Consider the following 18,985-nt stretch of genomic DNA (forward strand, 5'->3'; position numbering starts at 1 on the left):
TAAAGATAGCTAAAGTAATGTTTTATATTAAGTCAAACTACATTAATAGTGTAAAGAATATTTATACCATGCAATATGTATAACTTAAATCTTTATAATAAAATGCACGATAATACAGCTAAGTGACCTAACAAAGGATGTTTACTTTATATCCCCCATGAATGATCCTGACTGATCACACACTACATCTTGCTTTACTAATTTAATTTTACTAATCTTGGATTATATGAGTGCACTTTTAATCTCCAAGTCATCTATACACGGCAGCGGAGTTAGAAATTTTAATAAGGAGATTTAAAATATAAAAAAGATAAATACACAAGAAATAAAAGAAATTCAACATCTACTCTACATACATAAAAATTATAATTTTGACCTTATATATATAATGTAATTTTTTGACGAATCAAAGAAGGTAACGACATAACCACATGTAATGCAGAGTGGACAGTTGAACACCCTTTTTCAAAATTATACTATAGGTCAGAAATTATTTTTCATACATATATATTAAATTTTGAACACTTTTTTTCACTTCGCCACTTGATGAACCCCTTACGATATCCTGGCTCTTATATATAGCCCTAAATAAGCATTACAAATGTAGACCATATTCTCCTACAAGAGTCAATTGGTATTTTACATAACATTTTTTTTCAATGGGGGAACAAGTTTTTGAATCAACAATCAAAGTCACAATAAGTGATGATGATGAAAATATTATTCATGACTCTACTAAAGATCATGTTACCAAGAAATCAATTTCTTCTAATATTTCCCCATTGACTAAACTTCATGCAGGCTATTTTAGAATTAGCCTTTCTCTAGGTGGTCAAACTTTGTTATGGAAAGTACTAACTCAACATTTGGACAAATCACAAACACTTCAACACAAATTTCATTCACTCCCTTCAACTACTTTCCTCTTACTATGGTGGATATCACTTTGTACACTTATGTTACTCTCTTTTCTTTACATCTTAAGGTGCATTTTTCACTTCAAGTTAGTGAAATCTGAGTTTTTGCATCCTATTGGTGTTAACTACCTCTTTGCACCATGGATTTCTTATCTTTTATTGCTTCAATCAGTACCATTCACAATCCCAAATCTTGATTCTTGTCAATTTCTATGGTGGATATTCGTCGTACCTGTGGTGATTCTTGATGTGAAAATTTATGGACAATGGTTCACTACTGAAAAGAGGTTTTTGTCAATGGTTGCAAATCCAACAAGCCAACTTTCTGTTTTGGGAAATTTGGTTGGTGCTTGGATAGCTAGCAAGATGGAATGGAAAGAGAGTGCAATTTGTATATTTACACTTGGATTAACACACTATTTAGTTGTGTTTATAACACTTTATCAACGATTATCGGGTAGTAATGGCCTTCCTGCCATGCTTAGACCTTCATTTTTCTTGTTTGTGGCTGCACCTAGCATGGCTAGCTTAGCGTGGGCTTCTATTTCTGGGGATTTTGATATGCCATGCAGGATGCTCTTTTTTCTTTCACTATTTCTCTTCACATCTTTGGTAAGTCTTTTTTCTTTACTACCTTCAATTAAATATACTATATATATGCATTATACTACTCTCAGGGTCGTTTGGTGGGATGTATTAGAGAATCTAATATATGCATTAGTTGTTTGGTAGGATTTTCACACTATGTATATATATATATATATGATGTACGACTAATACATGGTTTAATGGTAGAATTGTTTGTAATACACTTAACCAAATAGTGGACAAGAAATAATCTCAGCATAATTAATTTTAATCCAACTTTACTTATACACACTATTTAGTATTATTCTCATATAATCTATCAAATGACCTCTTAAGGCCCATATCTAGTAGTCTTGATCCCACTGTATATTCTCTTTACATAATACTTAATACTCCAACTGTTTTAATTTGTGTGAACCTATTTGACTAGATAGAGTTTAAGAAAAAAAAAGATTTTTGAAACTAATAGTATTAAACATGTCATAGTATTCACGTGGCTATAAAATTGTTGAAAGTTACGGTGTTAAATATGCATGTCATAACTTTTATGTGGGTATAAACGCTTCTCATTAAGAATCAAATGAGAAGTTTATATTAAATTATTTCCAAGTTTAGAAACCAATAATTATTTTTGGAATATAGGGTCACATATATAAACCATAGACATCTATATGTGATTAGAGGCGCAGATCCACAATATAACATGTGGGTTTACATAAACTCGGTAATTTTTTTCTCCATTAAATATCTATAAATATTTAATTGTGAACTCAATATATGCACTAACTTAAGTTCGTTATAGAAACGCATATATATTGACATCGCTTATGAAAAATTCTGCGTACAACCTATATATAATAACATGTCACACTTACCATAGACATCTATCTAATAACTTTCTTGTTTTTGTCATGATTTAATTAGGTTTGTAGGCCAACTCTATTCAAGAAATCAATGAGAAAGTTCAATGTTGCATGGTGGGCTTACTCATTTCCCCTAACATTCCTTGCCTTAGCTTCTGCACAATATGCACATCAAGTGGAAGGTCATGTTGCTAATGGGCTAATGTTGCTTCTATCTGCCCTCTCTGTTCTTGTTTTTGTTGGCTTGACAGTCTCCACAGCACTCAATCTTGACATGCTCTTGAGTGATCATGATAGATATTTAAACTTCACTAAAAGCACTTAATTATATCTATATATATTTCTATATTTCAAAGTAGTTGAGGGTCTATCGGAGACAAGCTTTCCACCTTTTAAGGTAGGAGTAAGGCATGCGTACACACTTTCCTCGATCTCCAGATCTTATTTGTGGGATTACACTGGGCTTGTTTTGTTGTTATAATTATTATGATTATGTCTAGTGCTAATATTCCTAATGTGATAATTTCTAATGCTTTGAGGATTCCTGTTACTAATATAGAAGTGTGTCAATCTTTTTGGAACGAACTACTATGAAAATACTATCACATAAATGTGCTTTTTTCCGTAATAACTTACATTTTTTGATTAAATGATCACACATTTAAATATAGTATCGGACTAATTAAATACTTCAATTGAATTTGAGTCTCACCACAACATATTATCAAAGAAAATTTTAATGTGATCAACTCATGAAAAAGAAATAAAAACATAAATAGAACATATTGAGATATGATTAAATAAAAATGTAATGAATCAAATGGATCACATAAATCAATAGGAAATATAAAATGTCTAATACCTTCTTAGGGTTAACATGATTCTTCACTCGATCTTTTATTTTTATGGATTAAAAAATAAAAAGTCATTTTTATTTGAATTAGTAAGGATTGCTATGGTGATTTTGAATACTAAAACCTAATTTCAAGTGACGATTGTACGACCTTATTTCTCTTTATGTGATTTGGAGTGTCTTTGATATACCGAAAGTCAATTTTTTGTTGAAAATGTTATCTATATAAAGTATGTGCCTAACATATGTAATATACAAAACATTAATCTAAATGAATATGAAACTTTTAGTTGTTGTACATGGGGGAGATAGTATGAAGTAAATTCCCAAATTAAAAGAAAGTCAATAACATTAGAACAAATAATGGAGAAATATCTAAAAGATTTTTAGCTAGTGCTATAGGTACTGTAAAGAGCAATAATTTTATTAATAGAATGAGAAAATCAACAACAGACTACTTTAACTTATTACACAATCAATGAATTAATTAATCTTTCGAGTAGAATACTAATGAATCAAAGTATTATTGTTTTTTGTATCTTTAAAAAAATATTATGGTGTCCAGTACTTGCATGTGGCCCAATTAACTAGGATTCACGTCACGTAAGACACGTTAAAGGAAGAATCATTATCTATCAGGATTTTTTCCCATTCACAAGGCTCGAGGGATACTGTCCATCCCACTGCAACCCTCGATGATATTAATTAGCATAGCTACACATTCCATAGGCACAAGAACTTCCTTCTTGACACTTGTTGTTGCAACCCCCACAATGTCTCTTATTAAACAAAGTATTGACACATTGTCCTTTACAACAAGTTTCATTATACTTACATTTATTCCCACAAAATCCACAATTTTGTTTGTTCATCAACACATTTACACACGTTTTGTTGCAACAAAATGGGCCTGGGCTATCCTTGGCCCAACATATCATAGGGTTCTTATTGCATGTCATTTGTGTAAACATATCTTTGATTTTTAACTTGTGATCATCATCATAAGATGGTATTTGTGGTTGAAAATGACCAATTCTTGGAAGAGGTAATGTTGGATTATTGTAATGAGGTTCATTGAATGAAAATGATGTTGTAATTGGTATGGTTAATGCCATAATTATGGCTAAAATTAAAAGGAATTTCATGATTTTATGGCTATTTGTGAAAGGATGAGAAAATTATGAAATGAGAGAGATGAAAGGGAGGATACTTTAGAAGGAAGAAATTATAGAGTATATATAGGGAGAAATTAATTAAGTTGAATTTAACTTGGAGGAGTTTTGACTTTTGTTTTGCTAGTGGAATGGTCTATATTCACAACTAATTAATTAGACGTAAATTCAAATAATTAACCTAAATTAGGTGCTTTAACACAATATCATTTGTTCTAATTAAGTCTTATCTCTTTGCCCTATATATCATCTATAATATATAAACAAGACTCTTAACTTGGCTTCAGTCAGCAGTTATGACCTTTAAATTTAGATGTGCACAAGTAGACACTTAAATTTGTATAAATTTGAACAAATAGATACATTCGTCCTACATGAAAAATTTATGTCCTACATGGCGTCCAATGTGTATTATGCTACGTAGGACACATGTTTTTACTTGTTCAATTTAATACAAGTTTAAGTGCCTACTTGTGCACACCCAAAATTGGAGGACATATATGTCAGTTGAAGTCAAGTTAAAAAACATATTATGTATTATGCCAAAAAGTTTATCATCTACTTATTTTGTTTTATTTTATACGAGGTATCACTATTTGACTAAACACAAAATTAAGGGGAAAAAAATTAAAACTTCACATTTATATACCTGAAGTACCCCTAAGTTACAACTTGAGCTCTCAAAGATGCAACCATGACATTTTTATGACAGTAAGAACATGTTATTAAGAGAATTTTAAAAAAAAATTAATGGTAGATGAAGAAACAAGTCACTATTAGGGAGAAAAATTGCATTTGAAGCTAACTAATAAATGGGAATATAACCTATTGGAACAATCGATTTACAACTAATGTATAAATTTCATCAACATAATAATGACCAAACAACTTCAATTTTAATGGCCCTGAGAATTTTTCTTTTTTAGTTTTCAGAATAATTAGTTTTCCTTTATTTCAAAATCAGTGTTTAATCATGAAAATTCCAAATCTTGTTGCCAAAATTTAGGCAGATGTTCAGTTAATAACCAATTAACTGAATTACTATAAAAATTCAGAAAGTTTTTGTTAAGAAAGTGTTTATTTGTTCAATTTTAACTCCCTCTGTCCAAGAATAGTTGTTCGCTATACTATTTTGGGATGACCAACAATATTTGTCCAATTTATGAAATCAATGGATAATTCTACACTTATTTTCTAATTTACCCTTATCATTAATTATATTCATATCTTTATTACATTTTTCAAGACATTGTATTTATTATATTCAAAGGGTAATGTAGTTGGTTTGGAGGGTGGTTATCCACACAGATGATTCGGGATCGATCCCCCATCAATGCCTTCTGAGTCGAGCCTGTCGCATAGGGCATACATAGTGTTGTTTACATCCCCTGTGTGGTTTGCAGGCTATTACATAGTGGGGAGTTTATCTAGTGCGCACAAAATGGTCACCACAGAGTGCTCACCCGAAGGATCTTAGCCAACGCCTCAAAACGGTCCGAAAATGGAATAAGGAGTCTGAAGTGGGTAGAGGCTGTGGCAGAGGTTGTAGCGGCTGCGCGTTATCCTGAGGTTCCAAAAAAAAATGGTAATATAGTAAAATTACTCTTCTATTTATATTAAAGTGTGCAAAGTCAATAGTGTACAAGTATTGTTGGACAAAGGGAATACAAATTTAAATGTCTACTTATGCACATTTTAGGTCGGAGGGTATAGATGTTAACTGAAGTCAAGTTAAATGACGCTTTATGTATTATGTCATTCAAATTTGGTCTTAGCTGATAAATAAACAATCTAATATTGACTTATCCTCAACTCATCATATCAATTGAACACTCTAACTTACAAAATAATCATTTAAACACCTCTACGAGACATAGTAAAAACAAATTGAATTGTTTAAAATATTATCAATCAAATTAAAATATCTAAATATACATTTTCAAAATTCCTCGTAAAAACAAATTGAATTGTTTAAAATATTATCAATCTAATTAAAATATCTAAATATACATTTTCAAAATTCCTCGTATAAACAAATTAAATTGTTTAAAATATTATCAATCTAATTAAAATATCTAAATATATATTTTCAAAATTCAAATACTTACGTATTAGCTAAAATTAAATTTAACTGTCTGTTTATATATTGGGTCTAAATTAAACAATGACTTTAGTCCATGGAACTTCAAAAGTGGTGTAGAAAATGACAGAAAGATGCTGAAGCTTAGAATAAAATCATAGTATAAAGTTTTTGACAGATTTGACGCTACTGTCATAAGTAAAGAATATATTCCGACCAAAAAAAAAAAGTATAGTTCGGCGCTAAACATATATTGTCGCCTCTACGTGACACACTTTTCTTTTTTTAACGATCCACAATTGAGATTTAGAGAGCATAAGATATATATATATATAGATTTTATTACTATCGTAGACTTTCCTTTTTTTGTAAATTTATATAAAAAGGAAGACATATTTATTTCAAAAAATAAAATTTATACTTCTTAATTTACTTTTAATCAGATGATTTATTGTTATACAAACATTTATAACTTATTTTAAGCCACAAGTTTAAAAGAAAAATAACCAAAATCAACTCCTATTCATACAATATCACATAAATTGGAATACCAATTTCTGCAATTTTGACATGCATTATTTAATGAAAATTGTGTTTCTTCGATTATCACACTATTTTATTATCATTATTGTTTCTTTCTTGTAGACCTTCCAATGTTTTTCTTATTAACTGTTAATATGCTTTATTCATTGTTTTCTTCTTCTACTTGGGTTTGATGCACTCGTGCCAAGGCCCGAGGGTCTTTCGAAAACAATCTCTCTACCTTCACGAAATAGTGATAAGGCCTGCACACGCTCTACCTTTATCAAACCCCACTTAATTAGTGGATTTCATTGAATACATTATTATTGTTATTTAACGAAAATTATTAGAGTAAAATAAAGTACGAAGATACAAAAAGTTAGATTTCTGGAAGTTATAAATACAAGTTGTTGTTTTTCATGTCTTGGACTTTAACTTTCTGTGTACATACAATATATTCCATATGCACAATATTATAATTATTATTAGCATGAGTTTCATAATTCTTTGTACTATAATTTTTTTCTTAGACTTAACATATGCTCACTCTAATTCGAATTTGATGAAAAGAAAGGCTATTTTTGTTCATGAAAATCTTTATTCCCATGGTGGCCACCACAAACATCATCACAATTCTCTTGATAGATCAAATGATACACAAGTGAATACAGATTTCAAGTCATGGTATTTTAGACCTACACATGAACATCATCATCCTCGACTTCGAGTTGTAAGAACCTCGTTTTTCGCACCTTTTTTTTTTTTTTAATTCTGCAGAGACGGATTCAAGATTTTAATTTTAGAGGGTCGGAGTTCAATCTTTATGATGTTACCGCTAAACCAATTGCATGTTTCTACGTAAGTGACACCTCTCACTGATTGTCTCTTCTCCACCCTAACACATTCCACCTCCATCCTACCCCCGATAGTGCGTATCATAAGTGAATCTAGGATTTGAAGTTTATGCATTTCAATAACGACCTTGAGTTAATGTATTAAGTTGATTTCTTAATAAGAAAACAAAAGGTTGAGCAAAAACTATTGGGTTCACATGAACACATAGCTATAAGTTGGCTAGATCCACCCCTGACCCCCACAACTCAAGTTCTCGTATAGTGTTTACCTAGATTATACACAAATATCTCTGGAGCAATATTTTCTTCTTATATACGTCAAACACAAAAAAAAAATCTTATTTTTCAGAAAAATATTTTTCGTCGTACCAAACATACCCTATGTCATAAATAACCTCATTTCTTACATCTTATGATAGGTACATGGGGTTGTAAACATTTTTGGATGGGGAATCCTCTTACCTATAGGTGTAATAATTGCAAGATATTACAAAAGACATCCATTAAAATGTGAGGAATGGTATTCACTTCATGTACTTTCAAAAGTAGCAGGATTTGTTTTGGGCACAATTGGATGGGGTCTTGGCATGTCAATGATGAAAAATTCACCCAAAGATCAACACGCTATGATGAGTACTCATGGAATTATTGGCACCATAATTTTCACTTTCACTACTATCCAAGTAAGATACAAATAGTACTCTTTGATTTGATTTAATTTTTAGAGACGAATTCAGAATATAAATTTAGCTTGCGCGCTAGTTCATCATGTACCACTTAATATATACGCATGTATATTTTATGTTTTTCTTGTTACGAATATACATATGTATGTACTTTGAATTTAAGATATGTACATTTATATTATTGTTTATATATTGCACAACCTCTACTTCTACTACAATAAAACAAAACATTTATTGCCGCATAAATATTTAATTGTAATTGAATTAATGTCATTGCATCTAGAGTCACTAAAGCCTTTAGTGACTAGCGGTAATTATATTGTTGTCGCTAAATCCTTTATTTGTTGTAGTGTTCTATTAAACATTTGTATATAGACATATTTGTAAAAAGTTTGAAGAATCTATATACATATACTTAGTTTGACATGATAATAAGTTTAAGAAATAAAGAAAAAATTTAAAATTTATCCGTCATTAATTTCTATTTTTTTTATAGTGCTTTTAAAACTTATTATAGTCAACATGTCATAACATTTGTGTGATCAATCATTTTTAGGTTTTGGCGATATGTTTGCAGCCAGATGAAGAAAGTGTATACAGGAAATATTGGGCGATATACCATAATATTTTAGGTTATGCTTTGTTAATCCTAACAATTGTAAATATATTTCAAGGAATTGACAAGGTAGAAGCAAGTCATAGATGGAAATGGTCTTATGTTGTAATTGTAAGTGTTTTGGGATTGATCGCTCTTGTTTTGGAACTTCTTCCATGTTTTAATATGATTAAAAATAAATTTTAGAGTAGTATTTAATTTTTTCCCTCAAATTTGACGGTCTTTCATTTTTGTACTTCAAGCACATTAAGTCAAATATTAAGTGGACGAAAATATTCGTGACACCAATTTTCAATCGAAATAAATTTATATTTTGGTATCATAACATAACACAAGTTAGGTCACTTAATTCTTACAAAGTTTATGACGGTAGAGGCAAAAGTTCATTTCAGAAGTCACAAGTTATGTGGTAAAAGACATAACTTAGTTCCTACATCACTTATGTTGATAGAGGCAAAACTTTAGTTTCAAAACCCACAGTTATGTCATAAAAGACGTAACTTCATTCCTACACAACTTATGTCAAGCAAGAAAAATTCTCTAAACTTATGTCAAGCTAATTAGATACTACATAACTTATATTGAATAATTTAATTCTATTGTAACTTATGCCAGACGAGGCAAAACTCCTCTGAACTTGTGTCAAGCAAATTTAGGTGATAGATAAAGATACTTTGGCCCACAATTTTCCTGGGATAATACATATATTGGACCTTAAACTTAGCTTCAAATTTTAACTTTGACCTCCAACTTTCATAGTGCACAAACAGACACTTTAACTATCCAACCTTTTAATAAATAAACACGCGTGTCTTACCTGGCAAAACGCGTGATGTGCACGTATTTTGCGCGAGTTAGGAGTAATTTTCGAGGCCTACAACAGTAAAAAAAAATGCTGAAATGACAACTCTACCCTTAATTAATTTTTATTTTTTTTAGTTCTAAAATGGACGTGTAAAGTATTTAATTAGTTGGCAGCCATTGAGTGGCTCACTAATACACGTGGAAGCGTTTGCATTTCACGCTCTTGGCTCCAAAAATCGCGTGTTTATTTATTAAAAGGTTGGATAGTTATAGTGCTTGTTTGTGCACTATGAAAGTTGGAGGTCAAAGTTAAAATTTGAAGCCAAGTTTAAGGTCCAATATATGTATTATACCTTTCCTTTAAATGACCAAAATACCCCAATAGTCTCTCAAACCCTTTTTCTACTAAATAAGGTGGAGGGTATTTTTTAAAAATAAATAACTTCTTAGAAATTATGTAATGCATATTATTTTTAATACAACAAATCAAACGGTCAATAACAAATAATACAAAAATGACTAATCTCAACATAGACTTACACACTAAATATTTGAGATGCTTCACTTGGCGATGGTCTATCAGAAATAGCGTCGCCGTCTATATAAGGTAGGAGTAAGATTTACTTACACTTTACTCACATCAAACCTCATTTTTAGGATTATGTTGATATGGTGTTGTACACATTAAATATTGGCATAATACATAAATATGTCATTTAACTAGGCTTCAAATCACATTTATGTCCTTCAACTTTGAGTGTGCACAAATACACACATGTCCTACATGGAATCCTACATGGTGTCCTACGTGTATTGTGCCACATTGGACTCATGTGTCTATTTGTTCAACTTTATACAAATTTAAGTGTCTATTTGTGTATACCCAAAGTTGGAGGGCATAAATGTGAAATAAGGCCAAATTAAATGGCTTATTTATGTATTATGCCTTAAATATTTGGGGAAAATGAAAGGTATGAAGTTAGAGGAACAAAATTAAGTCAGGGAGATAGAGACGTGTGAGTTATGTATGTGAAATTTTTTAATATAAAAAAGGAAAAAGGGAGAGCAAGAAAGCAAAAAAAGAGTATGTTTAGGTATGAAACTCACAAAAAGTTAATAGTTTAGTAGGATTTTAACTTATTCAATCAAAAACTTAAACAAAGAGAAAAAGAAAAATTATATATATTCGACAAGTTTTTTTCTTAACCCCTCCTTAGGAGTTTCCACCTGTTTGCTCCCTTACTCGAACCCACGACCTTAAAGTTATAGGTAAAAATATGTTTTATCACCCGAGCAACCCCTCTTGTCATATTCAACAAGAATACTCTCTATGAGAAGGAATAAACATGTGTACAGAACAAAGTATACTTGCCCCTAACTTCAAGAATCCAATAACACTACTTCTCAAGAAAGTATATTTAATTATATACTAAGATCACATAACCAGTTCTTCTTTTGTTCTTTTCTTTCCTAAAAAGTTCTCAACAATACTATGACATCCAAAGATTTGCATTATATAATAATGTACTCTAAAAACTGTTCATGATCAACCACAATTCCATTCACTTGAAAAAACAAACAAAAAAATGCAGCATTCTAGGCCAGAATTACCAGTTAATCGTCGCAATCAAGATCGCCCTGTAAGTCGACACCATAGTGCTAGCTACTATGCCCACTGGGTTAAAGAAAGTTTAACCACAAGAGTGTCAAAGCTCATATGTTCTATATTCTTAGGCCTTCTTGCAATTGTTGGACTCATCACATTCATTTTATGGCTAAGCCTTCGTCCCCATCGTCCACATATTTTCCTCAATGACTTCTCTATTCCTGCTTTAGGCCACGGAGATGGTGGTGGTGGACCTGAAAATGCACACATAAGCTTCAGAGTTACAGCAAGGAATTCAAATCAAGGTATTGGAATCTACTATGATGCAAGTCAAGTGATGGTGTATTATCGAGAAAAGAGCGTTGGAGGGTACCAAGTGTCGACAACATTCTATCAACAGCCTAAGAATAGCACCCTGTTTGCTAGTACGCTTAGTGGTTCATCATTGACATTGACAGAGTCACAGTGGAAGCAAATGCTGCATGATCGGTCGAGGGGGGCAGTAATTTTTCGTGTTGAATTAGTTTCGACTATAAGATTTAAGATTTCGTCGTGGAGCAGTAAACACCATAGGTTTCATGCTAATTGTCCTGCTGGACTAGGACAAGATGGCAAGCTGTTGCCTATTTATATGGACAAGAGGTGTTCTTTTTATTTCTATTGATGAATTAGGAAGGGGAACATTTATTTATGATATTTTCCATTTGTTGTCCTATTCTTATCACAACAATAACATACCTAGTGTAATCCCACAAGTGGGTCTAATTAGGGTAATGTGTATGCACACCTTACTGATTCTAATAGACCATAGAAGGTAGAGTGGTTGTTTCCGATAGACCCTTGTTGTCCTATTCTTGTTGATTTTTCATTTTTAGGCTTGTATTCGACTACAAAATTGAAGTGCATTATTTCTGAACTAAAGAAATTCTGTTGAACCAACTAACAAAGAGATGATAAATAGCAGAGTAGACAACAACAAAGGAACACAAAAAGGTATTCTGTTTTTACATGCAACAAGGCCTTAAATAGAAGCTCAAAGTGTTTTTCGATTTGCTAGTTCTGTTCTTTGATAATCTCAGGGAGGTACTCAATAATCGTTAACTGACATTGAGAATATGACAGAAGCTATTGACAGATTCTAAATAGCCCAGTTAATTAACATCGGGCGTGCAGCATTAAGACTAATTTAAAGATATGAAATTACCTCTCAATCTAAACATAAGTTCTTTGCTTTCAAGGAGCATGTAATGTCATAAAGGCAAGAGGAACAACAAGTTCAGGTACAAATTCATTTTCTAGTCTATGTCCAAGATAACGTTGCTCAGCAATAAATATGATCAAAAGAATGCAAGTGATATGGAATCAATAGGTCCTCAGATGGTCCCACTGGGTGGCGGGTGAACATCAAATGACATGCATAGTCAAATAAATGTTCAAATCATGGATTTCTGTATAGGATTGGCATTCAAGCAGAATTCTTACTTCAAGATTTGACGATGTTTAGCAATTTGTCTTCGCCAATCACGTATAGGAATCTGCAGTTAGCCACAGCAATTATCAAACTATCATAAAGAAAAAACAAGTTCAGAATTTTTTCAGAAGAGACTAGATGACACCATGAACAACGGTAGAGTCCTTACAGCAGGAAAGCCACCATAATCTCCGGGCACACTAATATCCTTGGTGACGCAGCTATTAGCTGCTAACCTAACCTGTAGCATCAAAACACTATTATATAGTTTCATTGTTAATTATGTATACATACTATACATAATATCTTCCGAAAAGCCGCATAGAATGTTCATAATCAACAGAAAAAGTAGGTAGTATGCAGTGAGAAATTTAGTATCTAGATTCATGATAAATTAACCAAGTTGAACTACTTTATGGTTCACAGCATCCCTCAGTGTCTTGGAAAAGATTTTACAATAAAATAAAGTAATATCCTTTTAATAAAATAGAATCCTCCCATCGCTACAAAGAGATTGCCTTGTTTCTACTTTTTGGTTTCTCCCAAAATGGTATCTGCTATCTTTGACGGAACCTTTCCCTCACAGATTAATTATTTTATAATGTTAGTACTTCAAGAGCTTTATGGAGCCTGCTTTTAATTCCTTAATGTCTAGTCTTTTTACTCAAAATTCCTATATCTCAAACCTATCGAAAAGTATCCTTTATCCCGAGTGAGAGGCACGTAAACTAGGACAGATATACTGCCATTGGCAGTAGAAATAAAGAGATATACTGACTTCATGAACAGCCAACATGCGACAGGAATCCCATAACCATCATAGAATGTACAATAACATTCTAGTTCTCTTTTGAAAAAGCGTAATAACATTCTGATTCTGATTTAGGCTAGAAGAAGGTAAGAGGATAATAGCATCATCATCCAACAAACTAAAATAAGTTCTATGACTACAGAATGTTACACATGTGGTTTACTCCAATTTCTTGTCTTTTATCCTACAATATCCATTAGCTCAAGACACATACGGAAAAGGAGGACGAACTTGAGGCAAGAGAACAGGTACACAAAAATGCAACTTTCTTTTCATTGTGACAATCAACTCATTCGTGACATTTCTGGCTTCTCAACTTTGTCCATTAAGATCAATACTAGGCAATGAATTAACATGATAATGTCAAGGTAAAGCATTGCCAAATAGAACTTGTGATGCATATAGTGGTAAGTGGTAACATATGATCTCTTCTTGCTTGGAGTACAGTGTTCTAGCATTTCCATTTCCCCACGCAATATAATATAAAAAATCTATTAAACATAATTACATGTATGTTATGGAGTAATCATTCCACATAGAATGACACTAAATGGTGCTAGTCAAGGAACAGATCATTAGTTAAATAGAAAATTATACCTTCGAGGCAATGTTGACATGATCACGGATCCCAACTCTTCCTCCTAAAGTTACATAGTCACCTATACTAAGAAAACAGAAGGACGGATGTTTAGATTAATCTAAAATAAGAACAAATGTATATTCCTGAAAGTTAAAAGTTCACTGAACTAGAAAGTTAAATAAATTGCTGATCAAATCCAAAAAAGATGTTTACTTCCATTTTTTATCAAAGCAGGGTTAAAAAGGAAACATACGTCACTGATCCTGCAACCCCGACTTGTCCACAAATGAGGCAGCTTCTCCCAATCACTACATTGTGACCTATCTGTATTGCGAATCATAAGAACCGTCTCGAAACCGAGCATTTCGTCAAAACTTCAGAAGTAGGAAAGTACCTGAACTAAATTATCTATCTTTGTATGTTCTCCAACCACTGTATCCCTCCAACTGCATGGCCTCCAAATGAAGTGGCATATGATTAAGCTCAGAAACATTAGCAATAAAGAATTCAAAAACAGCATCGATCTCACCTGCCCCTATCGATACATGTATTTGCACCTATTTCTACATGGCTTTCTATTCTCGCCTTCAGGGTCTGCAAATGAAAGTAATAAAAAAAGATAAATAGGCTTGAAAGACTATAAAAGGCTGTAGCTCATAATACCTCAAGTATATGAAAAAACATTCACTATAAGCTTATATAGTTAATCTGCTATCAACTTCTTTTAAAAGAGAATTAACTTTTATAGGTAGTTGATCTGGCATCAAACAACGAAAGACAGATCTAGGTTCGGACCAACTACTGTTAGCTCAAGCTCAGTCGGGCCTGATTTCATTGAGAGAAAAGTCAACCTTGAGCATAGGTCGAACAACAAAGTTAGGCTCAAGTACTTACTGAGATTTAGTGCAAACAATGAGCTATTAGCACAAACGATCAAGGACCAAACTCGAGGACATGGGCTAAGATAACAATGAGGTTGAAATCGAGCACAAAAGTTGACACTACGTGTGTGAAATATCTTTCTAAAATATAACACCAATCAACATAAAAATAAAGAATATTAAAATTATTTTCATTAAAATTCTAATAAAGCACATGTGCATGTAAAACATATGATTACAAGGATCACAGGTAGCAGTTATATCTCTTAGATTAATAGTATTTGACTAACTTGAGGCTTTTTCTTCATATTTCCTTGCTCATCTACATAAAATCCAAAACCTGTTACAAGAAGAGAACTTTTTATTTAAATCCTAACACTAGAAGTAATATGTAAAACAAAAGTATGTCAGCGACAGGTAACCTGACACATGTACCAGAAAGAGAATAGTCTTGGTTTTCTTTTGGCATAATAGATAATTGTGCCCTTTAACTTGGCTTCATCTAGTATCTTTTTTTTGAGCGTCTACTTATTAATTTTATACAAATTTAAGTGTCTACTTGTGCACATCCAAAGTTGGAGGGCATAGATGCTAGCTGAGGCCAAGTTAAAGGGCATATTTATGTATTATGCCTTTTCTTTTTAATGAACTGAAACAGATAATTTCACATTAGATTCAGCCTTACCATCTTGACCAATGCAGACCCCACTGTGGATAGCGCAAAAGTCACCAACTATGCAATTAGCCAGTGCAACATTGTAGCTGAAGATAACTTGCGGATAATTCATAGACCAAAAGTCATTTGTAAGAAATGGTGCAAAAAATAAATCAGGCTGCAAAAATAAGTACAAGTGAGACTGCCAAGGGCCTAGAAAGTAAATGGATCATCTAGCTTTTTTCGTAGCATTTATATCTAAGTTTTGTTTCCCCTCTACCGCACCCCACCCACCCTTTTCAATTCTAAACAGTTGGATTTCTTTCTTTAGGAGAATCCAACACAAAACTCAAACATCCAAACTAATTGAGAAAAGGCTTAAGGCTCAGGCAATTATCATGAAAGAAAGCCTAATGAGATTTTACCCTATTTTCGTTGATTGGCCTATTGTAACAGTAGGTCCAATGACTGCTCCGGAGCGAATGTGACAATCTGCACCCACTGCACATTCTGAATGTACTACAGCGCCAACTTCTACAAAGGCCGAGGGATCAATGAGGGCCGACTTGTGAAAAGTCCCACCGCCATTGCCCCATCTCCCGTAACCTTGTTGATCATCCTCACCATCATTCTCAAGTCTTGAATTCAAAGCACATTCAAGGTGCACTGTAGTACCTGATGGAACCAAGAAAATGTCATCTTGACAGCAAAATTACTTTTAAATGTTAAATCACCAACGAGCACTCAGAACATAAACTCATTTCATTCCGCAAGGGAAACAGAACAAAGCAGTATTCAACATGTGATTGATGCACAAGATTATCCACAACCAACACTGCAACAACAACAACAACTACTACGCCTCAGTTTCAAGGCGGCTGTATGAATGAATATTCACTGTTCCATCCACAATCAATACTATGAAGGAAGACATTCTCCATGGAAAATGTCTAATCTTGAATATCACCTTTCGATCACTTCCCATAATTGCTTTTGTGTATAAGTAGGTAACATAGAGTAATCATAATAAACGGACCGTAACAAATTAGGAGAGTGTTCTTATGATATTTCTGACTATAAAAGATTAATAAAAATGACCAAGTGTCCATCCAAGCAACTAATATAAAGTAAAAGCTAGGATTACTACAAAGGAAATCGACATTTCCCCTATAAGTCACCATACCCTTTCCCCCCTTTCCTTCAGGAGAAAACATTTTCAATAAAATCAACATACCCACATAAAAAGATAAAAACTTTTCTCTATCCAAGCCTCAGTGGACAGAGTAACAGTACCAAACATATTAGTCATGAAAAAGAATAAACCCCACTTGAAAAAAACAACTAACAAAGTCTTTGTGGCATTTCCACAAACACCTGAGCTGCACAAATGCTCAAATAAAAACAACATAACCAACAAACTTACCCTGCTCAGTAGAACTGTGATTTGAAGCTCTTTGGCCTGTAGAGAACCAATTGGAAGAAATAATTGCTGATACGAGTCTTGGGGCTGACAAATTTTCAATCTTTCTTGTTTGAGTTATGCTAAACACCATTCTTGATACAGAGGAAAGTGAATGAATAGAAGCTAATCTTTTTAGGCGAAAAGCCATAATGTAAAGAAGCTAATGATGAGTTTAATCTTAATTTACCGGCAAATAAGTTTGTATTAGTTAAGGAAAGTCACAATTTTGCAATTAACACTTGCTTACAGGTGTTATAAGGGAATTATTATTATACTAGTATATGATGCCTTATGAAACAATATGGAAAAATGGTTTGGGCTTGGATTATTTGTACCAAAAACGTTTAGAATAATGAGCAAATAATGTATATCTCACTATTAGTTATATGCCTTGACTTGAGTTTTCCAAATTTGTGTACCATAATTACTTGGTTAGATGCATGTATCTGGCTTATTTTCGATACATACGACTCAAATTAAGTGTAATTTGTTAAAGATACATTACATTCAAGCATGATTCACATGCATCTGGATATACTAACTCTCTCGATCTCCTGATCTCTTATCTCACTCGCCTTTATCCCTTTTTAGCTCGGCTATCTTTCTCTATATGTATTTGTATTTCAGATACATAGAGCTCGCCTCTTTTACTCTATGTATTTGTATTTCAGAATGTATCTGGTATCAATATTATATGTATCTAGTGTGATTGTATGTATTTGGGATACACCAACTTTCTCGGTTGCCTCTCTTTTTATGTGACTGTATTTTAGAATGTATCTTTGTATCTAGCAGTTTTGATACACGTGTCTGACTTGAAATTTGAAGAAGTGGTATATCTGACTTGAAATCTGGTACACGATCATTAATTAGTGAGACAATATGTAATTATTTTAAATTATAGAGTGAAACTGTATTTATAGTAGAAATATGGAATAAGGCCCAAGTACCCCTAGACTGACCGAAATCTGAGAGACATACCTTAACTAAACTAAGGCATTATTACCCCCTTGAGCTCATTTTTTTTTTGTAATCTTGTACATACAATTTTTGACTTACGTGGTACACTCTGTGACTCCACTTAATAGAGAAGTGTGGGAGATGTTTGGAGGCCACGTAGGCTAAAAGGGTGTACAAAATTACAAAAGAATGGGTTCGAGGGGGTGATACGATCTTAATTCATTTAATGTGTGTCTCTGAAATTTCGGTCATAGTCTAGGGGTACTTTTTTTTTCAAGCAAATTTATACCAATAGACAGTGATCTAATGACTTTTTATTAATAATAGACATAAAAAAAAATCTCAATAGGAATAAGTACAAGCAAGGGAGGCTAGGTCTTACTTTACCAATCCTAATGAGGTACCTAACCTCTACTAATTGACAACCATGAAGAAAATGCGAGTTAGAGAGAACTAGATATTCTATGATCGTTAAATAAAGTTTATAATACACTTTATGATGATATTACAAGTGAGGATTCTAAAGTAATGAAAAATCATAAAAGTCAACGAGAAAGTTGAGTTATCAACCTCAAACTTCCTTTTACAAATGTATGGACTAAAA

General features: G+C 32.6%; 3 protein-coding genes and 1 pseudogene across 5 annotated transcripts; 3 read left to right on the forward strand and 1 right to left on the reverse strand.

Moving 5' to 3' along the window:
- The first annotated feature begins 659 nt into the window (after positions 1–659).
- LOC125860512 (S-type anion channel SLAH1-like) lies at positions 660–2,693 on the forward strand. The gene is made up of 2 exons (XM_049540491.1): positions 660–1,529; positions 2,430–2,693. Exons 1-2 carry the CDS (start codon positions 660–662, stop codon positions 2,691–2,693), a joined length of 1,134 nt encoding a protein of 377 aa, XP_049396448.1.
- A 4,721-nt stretch (positions 2,694–7,414) lies between these two features.
- On the forward strand, positions 7,415–9,337 carry LOC125859156 (cytochrome b561 and DOMON domain-containing protein At5g35735-like; annotated as a pseudogene).
- A 1,988-nt stretch (positions 9,338–11,325) lies between these two features.
- On the forward strand, positions 11,326–12,643 carry LOC125860524 (NDR1/HIN1-like protein 26). The gene has a single exon (XM_049540506.1). It carries the CDS (start codon positions 11,542–11,544, stop codon positions 12,223–12,225), a length of 684 nt encoding a protein of 227 aa, XP_049396463.1. The 5' UTR covers positions 11,326–11,541; the 3' UTR covers positions 12,226–12,643.
- LOC125860518 (probable UDP-3-O-acylglucosamine N-acyltransferase 2, mitochondrial) lies at positions 11,602–17,643 on the reverse strand. 3 transcript variants are annotated; one of them, XM_049540499.1, is made up of 11 exons: positions 17,383–17,641; positions 16,385–16,625; positions 15,990–16,066; positions 15,595–15,644; positions 14,953–15,017; positions 14,818–14,869; positions 14,677–14,747; positions 14,441–14,507; positions 13,202–13,273; positions 13,044–13,096; positions 11,602–11,815 (listed from the first exon to the last, which is right to left on the reverse strand). In XM_049540499.1, the coding sequence occupies exons 1-11, from the start codon at positions 17,567–17,569 to the stop codon at positions 11,788–11,790; spliced, it is 963 nt and encodes a 320-aa protein (XP_049396456.1). In that variant the 5' UTR covers positions 17,570–17,641; the 3' UTR covers positions 11,602–11,787. The 3 variants fall into 3 exon arrangements, with proteins under 3 accessions (XP_049396456.1, XP_049396455.1, XP_049396457.1); XM_049540498.1 differs by having other exon boundaries at positions 16,385–16,634; positions 17,383–17,640; XM_049540500.1 differs by lacking the exon at positions 11,602–11,815 and having other exon boundaries at positions 13,044–13,123; positions 16,385–16,634; positions 17,383–17,643.
- Between the last annotated feature and the right edge of the window lie 1,342 nt (positions 17,644–18,985).

Source organism: Solanum stenotomum, chromosome 3, assembly GCF_019186545.1.
Source record: "Solanum stenotomum isolate F172 chromosome 3, ASM1918654v1, whole genome shotgun sequence".
NCBI classification, from domain to species: Eukaryota; Viridiplantae; Streptophyta; class Magnoliopsida; order Solanales; family Solanaceae; genus Solanum; species Solanum stenotomum.